The sequence below is a fragment of the Erpetoichthys calabaricus genome, chromosome 1, assembly GCF_900747795.2.
Source record: "Erpetoichthys calabaricus chromosome 1, fErpCal1.3, whole genome shotgun sequence".
In the NCBI taxonomy this organism is placed as follows: Eukaryota; Metazoa; Chordata; class Cladistia; order Polypteriformes; family Polypteridae; genus Erpetoichthys; species Erpetoichthys calabaricus.
The window spans coordinates 72,380,953-72,394,208 of NC_041394.2; the positions used below are offsets into that span (position 1 = coordinate 72,380,953).

A 13,256-nucleotide genomic window follows, 5' to 3' on the forward strand; every position below is an offset into this window, starting at 1 on the left:
ATTACCTCTCGATACAACTATTTTATAGTTTCTATAAAGTGCAGAAATGCATTCAACTGTTTATAGTATATTTATGCATATAAAAACTCCAATTAAATTGAACTCTACAATGTTATGATATTAGAGGTTGGCATAATAGCATGGCTCTGTATTATCAGTATACACAGTTTGCTCTTATGATGTGAGACTTTGGTTCATTGATGTCTGTCCGCTTGTGTCCCATGATGGACTTTCTTTTGTTGAGGGCTGATTCTTGCAGTACACTTATTGCTAACAGGAAAGCTCCGTGCTCCTTAAGTGATAGACCCTAATGAGAACTATTGTAAGTAGGTTTAGAACACGAATGTAATAGTTACTGTATTTTAAATGCTTCTAGGTTGTCTTTTTAGCCTTATTTTAATTAGTTTCAAAACATTTAGCATGTTTAGCGTTTTCTAAGAATTCACACCCTTCAGTCCAGGAGTACATCTGGAAGACTAAAATGCAACATACAGAGGAGGCATTCAATTTTACTGCCTCAGATCTGACCCTGACGAAAGCTTGATGACCTCATAGTGAAACTCACATTTTAGGAAAGCAACAATACAAAATGTACCACCATGCCATCTTTATTCAAAATAAATGAAAGGCATTAAGGCAATTAAAAGAAGCTGCTACTTAAAAATAGGCTTGTAGTGTGGACCCACCAGCATTCTGGAAGAAATGCCGAGGAGTCATGTTAAGCCAAAGGTTTTGTCAAAAATCCCCCTTCAGCTCTTTTTACATGTAAACTATGATTTTGTGCAAAAACAAATTACAGAAAGAAATATAACAGTCATCATACAACTGGTTCAGGTATCAAAACAATAAAATAGTTTATCTTTTATAATTTAATTAGACCAGCAAAATTAAATGTATTTCAGTATCCTCCTCAGTGAGATTCTCGTTCAGCCCATTCCTTGTATCCTCCGGCATAATTACGAGCACTGTAGAAAGAAAACAGAAGGTTAACAGCAGTGTTAACAAACTCGACACCTTTGATAAAGAACATTCACCTTCCCTGTTAGCTTAGTATGAAAAGAACTAGTCCTCGTGCATTTACGTGTAGATACAGTATGTGACTATTCCTGATTTTCTCAAATGCAGTTGTCACCTCTCCTGGTTTATTTATTTTTACACTTTAATGTTTTGCTCTCTTGAATGATCTGTTTCTTTTTTCACTTTATAAAATTACCAATAATACTTTAGTTGTATGCAAAAATTAGAAAGCCATTTTATGGTTTTACCTTTAAAGAAATATACAGTTATTCTTTCTATTTTCTATGTTATTTTTTCAGATTTATTTTTTCTTCATAGGTAAAATATGTTTTATGCAGGTAACACATGGTATAAAAATAATTTAGACTGAAGAGGCCAAACTAAGCTGGTGTTGCTTGTGACTGTGTCTTTATGTGGATTCATTATGTAACTAGAAACTGTAAAGACTGCAATTGCATTTTGCCTGCACACACATTACAGCACTTAACCAATGAAGAGCAAAATTCAAAAATAAACTGAACTGAATTAAAAACTCACTGTCAATTGGTATCCTAAAGTCACTGCATTTAAAACAAACAAGTGCTAAAAGCAGTACAAACATTAACCTGAGAAACACAGCTGTACTTTTATACACAACAAAGTACAGGGTATGTTAGATATATTTTTGGAAAATACACTGGAAGGTCACAAATAAAATGAGGGAAATAAGCTACTGCCTCAAGGTTCGAGAAGACTGGCTTTAGATCTTGGAGTTTGCATATTCTCTGCAGATTTTTCTTCAGCTACTTTGGGTTTCCACTCACATCCCACAAATATACAGTGTACTGTAAGTCATTCTACTTGGCAGCTCTTAATTGGTTCCCTGTAGATGTACCCTATAGAGGACGTGATCATACCTTGTGCTTGATGCTGCTAGGATAGGCCCTGGTCTACTGACACCCCACAGCTGAGTTAAGTGGGTATGAGAATGTTATCGTGTTACTTTAATTTTTGAGATTGAGATGCAAATTTGCTTTTATCATTTTATCCTGTTGTGCAATATTGAAATAGCATTACCAAAACTTCAGGACAAATATCAGCAATTTGGGTTTGGGCAAAATATAATTTCTGTAGTATTAGACAACCTTTTGTCTGCATATTCTGGGGTGTTGAAACATGAGGAATCCATTTTTGCCATTAGGTTCATATTTTATTTAAAATTTTAAAGGATGATTTTCATTAACATTATTTTCGTTATTTACATGATGCCATTTTTCAAGATCTTGTGATCTAGATTGCTACGCTGATGATATAACAGGTATTACTCTATGAATATGGTGGTGTTCACACTACATGTTATCACTCGGTGTATAAATAATAATATAAAGAACCTTTAACGTCAGTAATCTTATTTCCCAAGTAGGCCCCAGTGGTAGGATTTCATTTTCAATTTCAACTTTTTTGTTATCGTTGACTCTCGAGTATCGTCTTGTCCTTTTTTTGGTACCCCCGAATAAGTTTTGACCCTATCCATGTCATTTTTCTTAGTAGTATTGAAATAATTATTGACCAATTGTTTTTTATTTTCAATATTGATTCTTTCCTCACTTTCTCTTCTAACCTTTCAAAAGCTTTTAATGCCTTGAAATTTCTGGTATTCCTCCAGGTCCAATATTTTTTACATTTTTTTGTAAAATGTTCAGTTTACTGCTGTAGTTTTAAAAGTGTCTTTATTCACATATTTAAGCCGTTTTATTTATTTTTTTTGTATAAGATTTATTAAAACCCTGATAAGAAATTCTTTGAAATTACCTAATTTATTTTTTATAGTTGCAATGGACTTATTTTCCAATTCTGAGTTTTGTAGGTGGGCAAGATTACAGTCATTAATCCAACTAACCTGCAAATTGTTAGCTTTTAAGCTAAACCCAGAGTATCTGTAACAAACATGTGCATAATGTGCGAATTCCACACTGTGCTGGTACCTGAACCCTGACTTCTGCGGCCTTGAGGCAGTACTTCTAACAACAGTGCTAAATTTTTTTTAAGCAACCAAAACATCTAGTTTTATGCTTGAGCATTCACTTGCTTCCTTCCTTTAGGCAATATTATTCATTCCCAAATAGAGCATCAAATTTATATTTATGCGGATTACATTCACATTTACTAATCCTTCTTCATCTCTGTGTGTTCTCTCTTTCTGTTTAATGACTCCACACCTGGGGGACCCTAATTAGGCGTTTCTGCTGTCAGGTTTCTTTTTCACACCTGACTGACTAACATCATCTCTAGCACTCTACTCAAGTGATATTTACAAATGGTCAGATTGTTTGTCACACAAAAGGCTCCAAGTTAGCCTTACCCCAGGTCTTCATCATTTCAATAGGCTCTGTGTGGATTGGCATATACAAATTAAAGTATTAACTTTCAAAGCCCGACATGGCAATATCTGTGGCATATCTGTTGTCATTGTTGGTAACTCCTTGTGTAGCCATGATTTTTTGATACTTCTGCACGTTATGTCTGGTTTGTGTGCTTTTAATCATTATCCACAGCTAACACCAAATAATGCTGAATGACTGCTGTCACTTGTTGGGTTTAATGAAGACTATGTATTTGGCCAAACAAAAATGCTTTTAATTAATTTTTAAAACTTATTCATTCACTTTGTCATTTTTTAAAATGTTTTATATTACTTTTTTTTTTTTTTTTTAACACTTATGCCATATATATATTATGGTGGTTGGCCGGGATGCCCCTCTGATGGAAGGACCAGGGGAGAGGGCATATTCAGAGCAATACCTCCCCTGGAATACTAGGGGGCAACCCCTCTGGCTCACAGCGGGGCCATGGGTTTGGAGCTTAGAAGCTCAACCTGGTTGGAGCTCATGGCCACCGCCAGGGCGCGCCTGGACAGTTCCTGAGCATTGGGCTGCTGCACTTCCGCCACACCTGGAAGTGCTGCCGGAAGAAGTTCTGGGAGCACCTGGAGCACTTCCGAGTGCCCTATAAAAGGGGCCACCTCACTCCATCCAGAGAGCCAGAGTGGGGAGGAGGTGGACGGAACTTGCTGGAAGAAGAGTGGAGGTGGTAGAGAAAAGAGAGAAGAAGGAAGGAAAGGGCTGTGTATTCGTGTTGGTGCTTTACTTTGTGCTTATGTGCTGTGCTCTGTAGTGGGGAGCGAAGGGAAAGAGCTGCCCTACCTAAAATAAAACGTGTGTTGTGTGGCAACTCGTTTGGTCTGCCTGTCTGTGTCGGGTCAGGGCAGCTGTACACGCCCTGGTGGTCCACAATATGTGCATTTTTAGAGTGGTAAAGTTTCTTAAGCTCTTATTGTGTAAGTAGGCACTGAATCAAAATAGATTTTTTTTAAATTAATTAATAAATAATAATACACTGCAACATGAAACAAATAAAATACTATAATTAAGTAAATATGTAATTTTATTAAAATGGATCTATAGAAATTAGTAAATGTTCATATATTATATTCTGGGGCTCTTGAAAGGTTGGGAGGATGTGCTGATTACAGCGAGTTGTCACACCCACCACTCAACAAACCACCCGGATTGGGACCCAAGTGTAGCCATGCAATTCAGCTTCACAAATCAAATAGAAATTGATGAGTTATGCTGGCTAGTTTTCATCAAAGCTTTTTCATTTATTCCATAGAGTTTTGCAGATCTAAATAGAGTATGTAATCTAGTGGAAAACTTGCAGTTTAGAATAGATAACTTTTTCTAAAATTAGATTCCATTTTTCGTTCTTTTACAAGGTTAGTCAAAAATGTTTACATTTTATAAAATTATGTCCTAAAACAGCAGGAAAAGGCACTTTCCTGTATGAGCACCATTCCCCAAGAATTCAAAACACTTTGATCTTTGCTGGCAATCTCCCTTCTACATGCATATCCCTGTCACTAGAGGGCTCATTTGTAACATGGCTGATTAAAGGTGAACAAAACGAAGCAATCTGGTTAGACTAAAATTTCCTGTCAGCATGACTCTACAATTTTAACAAAGCACCCGGAGCAAGCGCCTTAATCACCTGCTAAATCCTAGAGCCCGAGCCGTTTCCGTTGCACTGTCTCCACGGCGACCCAACTGACAATGGAAGACAAGATGGGGCGCATCCAAAGGTGGCTTTTCAATGCCATATTTTGTCAGGAATGAATCTTCATCCATGGAGAATGCACTCTTCACAGATTCCACTGCACAACAGGAACAAGCACATGATGTTGTAAATTAACTTTACTGGAAATGAAGAGAAATACTACTACAATACAACAGAGCATCAGAGACATTACACTGCTAATATAAAGGGTAAAAAAAATTAAAGCATCATCATGTGTTTTTATTTTTAAAAAGCCTCTATTCAGTTAAAAATAAAAACTCAATGGAAAAATCTTACAAATCCCCCCTTTATCGTTCATGTGAGCTGAGCAAAATGAGATGAATCTGTTCAATTTAATTTTTTGCCTCAAGCAGCAAGATAGCATCTGGACACTTGTGCAGACCGGGCTAGATGACACTCGTGCTGTTGAGCTGCTTTGCAACAGGATGTCATTTGTGAAGTATTTGTAAGTTGCTAGCAATGAGATAAAAATCTTCATCTTGAAAAACCTGGTGACAGTTGACAATGACAATTTCTTTATGATGGAGAAATGTAGCCATCTTATACAGCAATGACATTTTCTGCAACATAAGCTTGTACTATTTATCCAATATCAGGGGCGGAGTGGTGGCTCTGAGGCTAAGGATCTGCGCTGGTATCCAGAAGGTTGCTGGTTCGAATCCCTGTCACTGCCAAAAAGAGATCCTACTCTGCTGGGCTCTTGAGCAAGACCCTTAACCTGTAATTGCTCCAGGGGCGCTGTACAATGGCTGACCCTGCGCTCTGACCACAAGGGGTATGCGAAAACTAACAAATTCCTAATACAAGAAATTGTATAAGGCAAAATAAAAAACAAAAAAAAATATATCAAAGTTCAAATTTAAAAAAATATATGTGTAGATTGAACCCGAGAAATCAGCAAAAGATAAAACAACATATACCTGGAATATTAATTGACCCGGGGATTTTTCCTTTTGCAACTTCTTCTGGAGTGCGGACATCAACAAGAACTAAATCAGGAGTGTCCTGGTCCAGTAAAGACTTCAGATCACTGTATGATATAACTTTGTCTGAGATCCCAAAAATAAAACAAGAAGCAAAGTAAATGAACAGATTTCCCGAACAGATGTAAATATCATAAGAATTCTTCACTTATTGCTGCCTCTGACATCACATGTACAAGTAAGATTGTCATTCATGGTCATAGATGGGCCACACAGTGGTTATCAATGTTCCCTCATACCTCAAGGCCTGTTACTGCGCACTACTGGTTCCTGTACGTGTGTATGTACTTCCTACTGTCAACTGACAGCAAACACTTGTTCCGACATTGCAGGAGATGCTACCAGAGTTGTCTGAGGCTCACAGTGACCCAAGAGAGGAGAAAGCAAGTTCAGAAAATGGATGGATGAAGATTAGTGCATGAATACACATGGTAAGGTAATTGCTAGTGTAGCCACCTCACTGCACTTTCCCAAGCTAGGGGATCTTCTGTGCAAGTTTACACATTCTACTGGTTCTTGCATGTAATTCCAAAAACAGTTCAGAGAATACTCTTTGGCTGTTTAGTAGAACTAAACTGGCTTGGTGTGAACTGGTGTACATGATTGTGCCAGCGACACAATGGGATACTGGAAAAATCAGGGAGATACAAATTGTGCACTTGTGTGCTGTGATAAAATCCACATTCTTAGTTTAATGTTACTTATCTTGACTAAGATTTAGAAAGCATAGGTGCTGTACTAATAAATGATAATAACATAAAAGCTGCAATAACTTAGCCACACTTTGCAATAGGCAACAGATAGATACATGTTTCAGTTATTTCCCGCTATGTAACAAGAGCTTAACAAATACTTTGCTTGGCTTTAAGAAAACTTACAAAGCACTGACCCTAACAGTTGAATACAGGGGGCTCCCTACAGCGCATCTATTTGTCAACTAGCATTATGTGACAAGGCCTTAGCTAAGCCTTTTTTTTGTTTCATATAAATAAATAATACATGTAGTCCCATGACAATTCTAAGGTGGCACAGAGTAAAGCAGATCCCAGGACAGAAGCCATTATAACAATGGCAACTGTTTCTATTGGAGACGGAGCAAAAGAGGTACAAATGAAAACAATTCTTATTAAAGCACTGGCAGAAATAAAACACTTCAAGAACGGTATTTTTAAAAACGTTGACAGTTTATGTAATTTAAATTACAATACACCGAGTCGGACGTGAATCTGTGAAATAACGGGGCATTTGCCAATACCTGTATATGTGGTAATTAAAAATTCAAATATAGAAACTGTTGTTAGGGCAGACTGAGCATACCAGAAATATACTGATCTCCTGGACCAATAAATGCAATGTTGGTCTAAAAGGGTGCTATCTTATATATAAAATCAGGCAATGTGGGACTTTCATCAAAGGTATTATACAAACCGTAGCTCTTTTTAACTCTGTTTTATGTGTATTTGAAACAGCGGCTCTTAAGAGACACGATATTAAAGCGCCGATTTTACCTGATTTACAGGTTTAGCGATGCTCATTCTGGTTTCGCTAGATGTGGAGCCAGTGAATAAAGTTTTCTCTAAATTTGCATTGAAAAAGGCTGCTCGATCTGTGCCTAAATATATGCTCAATAACACACTTGCCTGGCAACTGCCGTGCGTGATGCTGTATACTTTAAAGAAGAAAACAACCGGCGTGCGCTCGTGGCTGCAGCTCTCCATCCTATACGAGAAGCGATGGTCTGAGTAGTAAAGTCGAGAATCGGGGATGATGAAATGTGGCAGTGGGATCAATTTTAAAGTGAAGACAGTTACAGCAAAAAACAAATGACAGAACAGACAAACACCACCCGCTGTGATTATCCCGGAGAGAAGACTCAAATTCAGCTCCCTGTAGGTGATATGCACTAAGATGCCACCAAGTGCACGCTGTTAAACGGAAAGCTTTACACTACTACTGATTACACTCATATGTTTATAAACCACAGTAATACGTGTATTGCGAATTTTAAGTAGACTACAATCTTATTTAAAATTTTCAGTACAAGAAACTTATCGATCTTGAAATATTCGTTAAGAAAACTCAAAACATGGTGATCGAACGGTAATTGTTAAAAGAATAATAAAAGTAACCCAGAAAAACAAAACCCGTCTACCTGAGCAAGCCATGTTGTGGAGATCTATCTGGAGTTCACTTCCCTCAGCTCGCGCTTCTCTTTAACTAACGTTGAAGTTCCCACCTCCAGTCAAAGTAAGGAAGTAACTCCTTCAGGGGCGGTTTCAAATGACTTACCCTACGGCAAAACGTAAAAGCAGCGGAAGGTGCAAGTCATCCTGACAAACGCAAATCAGGCAACGTTCTGTTACACTTTATTTAAACAACTTGTACACTCATTTACTATGGATAATGGTTAGAATAATCCGATGTATTAGATTATAACATTTCCTGTCTGGTAGAAAAGCTGTAGGTCTTCTAGTAAACACCAGAGGATATGCAGTTCAAATGCTAAAGACTGCCACTGGAAAAGAGTGGATGTGAAACGGAATGAATGGATGGGTATTAGTGAGTGACTTCACACCCTACTTCTGCAGTCAGCATTAAATAAACAATATGGATTTTCACAATAAAGTGAATGAAAGTGTATCATGAATGAAATGAGACAATTATCTCTTTATTAACACTATTTCATATTTACATACAACAAGCCAGACCAAAGTATTTCATGAATATCTAGCAACCCTTTTACAAAAAAGCGAAGTGCTCTTCAGTTATGGGGAGTTGGAAGCAAACTTCCTGGCCTGCTGGATTCCACTTATATTGCACACAGATTTATTCAGCAAAGTTTTCCAACTTATTCAATCAAAGGCAGGGTCTACAGATTGCAATATAGTTAATAAAAAAACTCTTAAGAACAAGCACAGTTCAGAATGCATGATGGGAAGTAACATTTGAAGGGACACCATTACATTTCAGTCCCACGGTCAGTTTAGACGGTCAGTTTAGACTCGCCTGGCAACCTTGTCTGCATATATTTGGGATATGGAAGGAAGACTTGAGTATTTGGAATATAAAAAAACTGAAACATTTTGCTATTTTAATTAAGGGTGATTATTCTATTCCTCCATCCATCTATTTTCTTACCATCCTATCTAGTTCAGAGCCATGGGGAAAGATAATTTGAATTTATCTGAAGTCTACATTCTGTGTGATGTTGAAAACGTTCAGCTTTGAGACACCAGAACTCACACCTTAAGGTAATTAGTGACATGCAGCGCATTCTTCAGAACTGTCATTTTTCTCTCAGTCCCTTGTTAATCCCACCCCTAAAGATGAGATTTCCTCTGCTAGATTGGTAATTTTTAATGTGGTTTTGAAAGTAGAGATTTGCTCTTCTCTTGTTCCTATTGATGATGTTTCTTTTTAATATTTTTCTGCTTTCTGTATTAACTTATATGAGTTACAAAAAGTGCTATTCTGTCTAGAAAAGTGTGAAAAGAAACCTTTTCTGATGAAAATACATATATACATAGCTAAATATAAAATATATACTGTATAATAGCACAATAAAGATCTATCTATCTATCTATCTATCTATCTATCTATCTATCTATCTATCTATCTATCTATCTATCTATCTATTATAATAATAATAATTGTTGTTGCTGTTAACAATATCAGATCAAATTAAAAAGAGAATTAAAATATTAAATACTGTATATTGAATGCAAATATGTGCTTTTGGGAGGATGGTATAAGACCTACTGTATGTCATTCTCCCTAGTTTAGTGGACTTTGAAAGCCGTACAATTACCATAATTGACCAACGTGTAAATAAAGGGCAGGGTGCACAGCTAAGTGTACGTGTATTAAATGAATTTAAAGTAACACGGCCATAACCCTGTGTAAATTTATGTTTAGGCCACCATACATTCATGCTGTATTTGAATAGACCGGTTGAAAGTAAATAGATGAAACATTAAAATACACATAACTCTACTGACTTGTTTCATTAAACCAAGTAGTCGCTTCAAATTCATGCTTAAGATTTGAAATCGAAATCAAAAATTGAAAAATTGTACTTTTATATAATGTTGTCAATATATTTGTTTTTGTAATTAGCACTTTAATTTTGAGTTGCTGTTTCTTGGGAGAAGAATGCAAATGATAGAGAAGGGTGGGCATTCAATAAACTGTGTAGAACTGCATGAGCAAACTCCACTTAGGTGGGATTGGCATTTTTTTTTTCTTTTTTGCATTTCTACCTCCCTATTCTGTGCACACTGAATTCATATTGTCCTGATTCCCTGAGACCTTTTAAATTATTTTAATATTTCTCATATATTGAAATGTTCTCTTTTTTTTAATATCTTGATTTACTGCAATGCAATTTTGAATTTTTACAGGTGTGACCGTGTTGTTTTCCATAGGTATGGCCATTGTTTGTAATGTGACACACAGGTCATGTGAACTTTGACATTTTGGCAGCAATCATGTGAAAGATGGTGAGACAAGGCTCCTTTCTGTTTGAAACTTTGCCTTCCTTTTTGTCTCAGATTTTTCGTCTTCTGTTTTGGTGCATGATCTTTTTCAGTTACCTCCACCAAGGCCAGATTAAAGCCCAGACAGTCTCCTGGGTGTCTTAACTCCTTAACAGAGAGCTGATCATACTTTTAACACCGGGTCACATTTCTTACTATGTTGTTCCTGGGTCAGGTATAACTTGGAGTCCACCTTGGTCAATTTGACTCACAGATTCACAATCATTTCATTGACCCCTTGCCATCACAGCCTATTGGTATACACTCACAATGCCTCAATACTGTAGTTGATCTGCCTCTGACCACTAATGAACTTTAGCCTAACTGTTTTTTTGCTCAGTCCTTTTATTTCATGGCTTGTTTTAATTGCAGGAACAATAGATGTTACCACATATTTTTTGCATTGCAGGGCCACAATAACTTGTCTGATTATGTTGCTCCACTTTGAAAGTCATCTAAAACGTTTTTCTTTTAGTTTAACAAAGGCTGCTCGCTGGCAAGAGAGTCAAAAATGGCAAGTGGAGAGATCAGACCTGAGCTGCAACATCCTAAATCTTCATTACATGTATCTCCCCTTCACAGACACTTCTATGTCCTTGTTAATTTCAAAAATTATAGGCAAGAACGCAATGAAATATTATTATTGTATTGTGGACACAGAAGTGAGGTACATATCATATTCTGATATTTGTGAACTGAACAAAACCTACAAAATACTTTACATGCAATTCTTTGGGATTTGGGAGAAAAACCAGAACACCTGGACAAAAGACACAGGTAGTAAACTGCAAGAGAATGATTATATTTTTATATGATGTATATTAAAGAACCACCAACAACAAATCAAATCAAATGAATAATATATTTAACAATTATTACAAAAGTAAAGTTGAATAAATTGGAAACTGCAGCAGCATGAATAAAAGGTAAAATACCACTTTCGGTTAGCAGAAATAGCCCAAACGTTGACTGAAATACATGCTATGTACCTAATACTTGTATGAAAAATTTGGTTGATCTAAGTGAAAGCGTACTCAAGTTATTGTGTTTACATACACACTGTCACACAGACAGACACACAGACATAATTCCAAAAATGGTATTTTCAGACTCAGGGAGCTCTAAAACATCGAGATTCATCAATATCTCAACATCGAATTTTTGGACGATTACAATACTTTCTGTATACTTCATTTAAAGTAAAAAGTTATTCGGATGTGTCAGTAGACTTTGCGCTCTAGGAACCAAGTTACCCAAACTGTTCTATAAGATTTCAGTAATTATTTACTGCTCTGATGCTGATATTTCTGATCATTAAATAGGTCATTACCATAGCAATTAATGAGAAGAATTCATAATTAAGTGCAGAATTACAGTATTTAAGTGTTCCTCTAGAGAGCTTCTTTCTTCTGCATGATTTGGCTCAAAAACTAATCAACACATCTTCATCTCATAATAGGCTTAAATTTCGAGTTTGGTACTTTTCTATCCAGTTGTTTTAGTTCTAGACCATCCTCAAGAAACTGTTACACACAGACACACACCCATAATCAAGATACTGTATCAATATTTTTGGTATCAGGGGACCCTAAAACGCAGAGATCCATGGAAAATTGGAGATTGAAATTTTTGACAAATCTCAAGTTTTCACTACCGCCCCATAGATGATAGGTTATGGTGCGGGAAGGCACAAAGCGAAAATTGTTGATTTTTTTCAATGTAATGAGAATTGAAAAGTGTAAAGAAGACGCAGTTTGCAGAAGCAGTTTTTTCAAGCAGTACAGTTAAGAGTAACACTTTTTCAAATGCCCTTGATCCAATTTATGGTCACAGGGTGAGGGGAGCCTATCCCAGCAGTATTGCATACAAGACAAGAAACAGTCCTAGACATAATAGAAGTTCACTGCAGGGCCAACTCACACACATATAGGCCAGTACAAAATCACCAATTCAACTACCCAGCACAAAGTAAAAGAAATAAAAAGCCATGTGTTTTTTTTTTATTTATTTAATAAAATGTGTTTTATTGCATCTCATGTGTTGTGTAGTGACCAATTTGGTGTGTTAACTGCCAGTGTAACGAAGGCTTTGTCTGTCCTCTTCACCACCCGGCCTTACACAATAACCGCGACCTGATTCAGATCTTTAAATAGTCCCAACCTTCCGCACTTGTTTGTTATCTTCTGATGGAAGCACTTCAACAGCACTTTGTATCTCCTGATACTATAATCGCACATCCACCTTAAGTTCAACAACCTTTAGATACAGTATATTGGGTTTTTCCTCTTGGGACCCAAATCCTTTATCTTTTTCCTTTATTTACAGTGCGCATACTTTTAAGTATCCTCTTGACTGTATGTATTATTCACGTTTATTGCCATTGGAGGAAAACTCACCCAAACACTGGGAAAATTTACAAATTCTGCTCAGATAACAACTGGGCACAATATTTAAACTCCGGATGCTGGACCTGTGTTGCGGTAGTGCTAGTAACTGAACCACAAACAAAAATTGTGTAGGGGTTTATTTTTAGTGAAAACAAGCTTATTCGGAGTGGAAACTTAGTGTTTAATCATATCAACAGGCAGCATGAATTAAGAAAGTCAAA

The 13,256-nt window shown here is 36.6% G+C and overlaps 1 protein-coding gene across 1 annotated transcript; it reads right to left on the reverse strand.

Annotated features, from left to right (window-relative positions):
* Positions 1-592: 592 nt before the first annotated feature.
* Positions 593-8,387, reverse strand: tstd1 (thiosulfate sulfurtransferase like domain containing 1). The gene is made up of 4 exons (XM_028802018.2): positions 8,266-8,387; positions 6,051-6,179; positions 5,044-5,206; positions 593-965 (listed from the first exon to the last, which is right to left on the reverse strand). Exons 1-4 carry the CDS (start codon positions 8,276-8,278, stop codon positions 911-913), a joined length of 360 nt encoding a protein of 119 aa, XP_028657851.1. The 5' UTR covers positions 8,279-8,387; the 3' UTR covers positions 593-910.
* Positions 8,388-13,256: the final 4,869 nt, after the last annotated feature.

Excerpts from the sequence above, each read along its gene's own strand:
- tstd1 (XM_028802018.2), bottom strand. Across the intron at positions 5,207-6,050 it reads CGGGTCAATTAATATTCCAG|TGGAATCTGTGAAGAGTGCA; the intron begins GTATATGTTGTT and ends CCTGTTGTGCAG. Across the intron at positions 966-5,043 it reads CGGGCTCTAGGATTTAGCAG|TGCTCGTAATTATGCCGGAG; the intron begins GTGATTAAGGCG and ends TTCTTTCTACAG.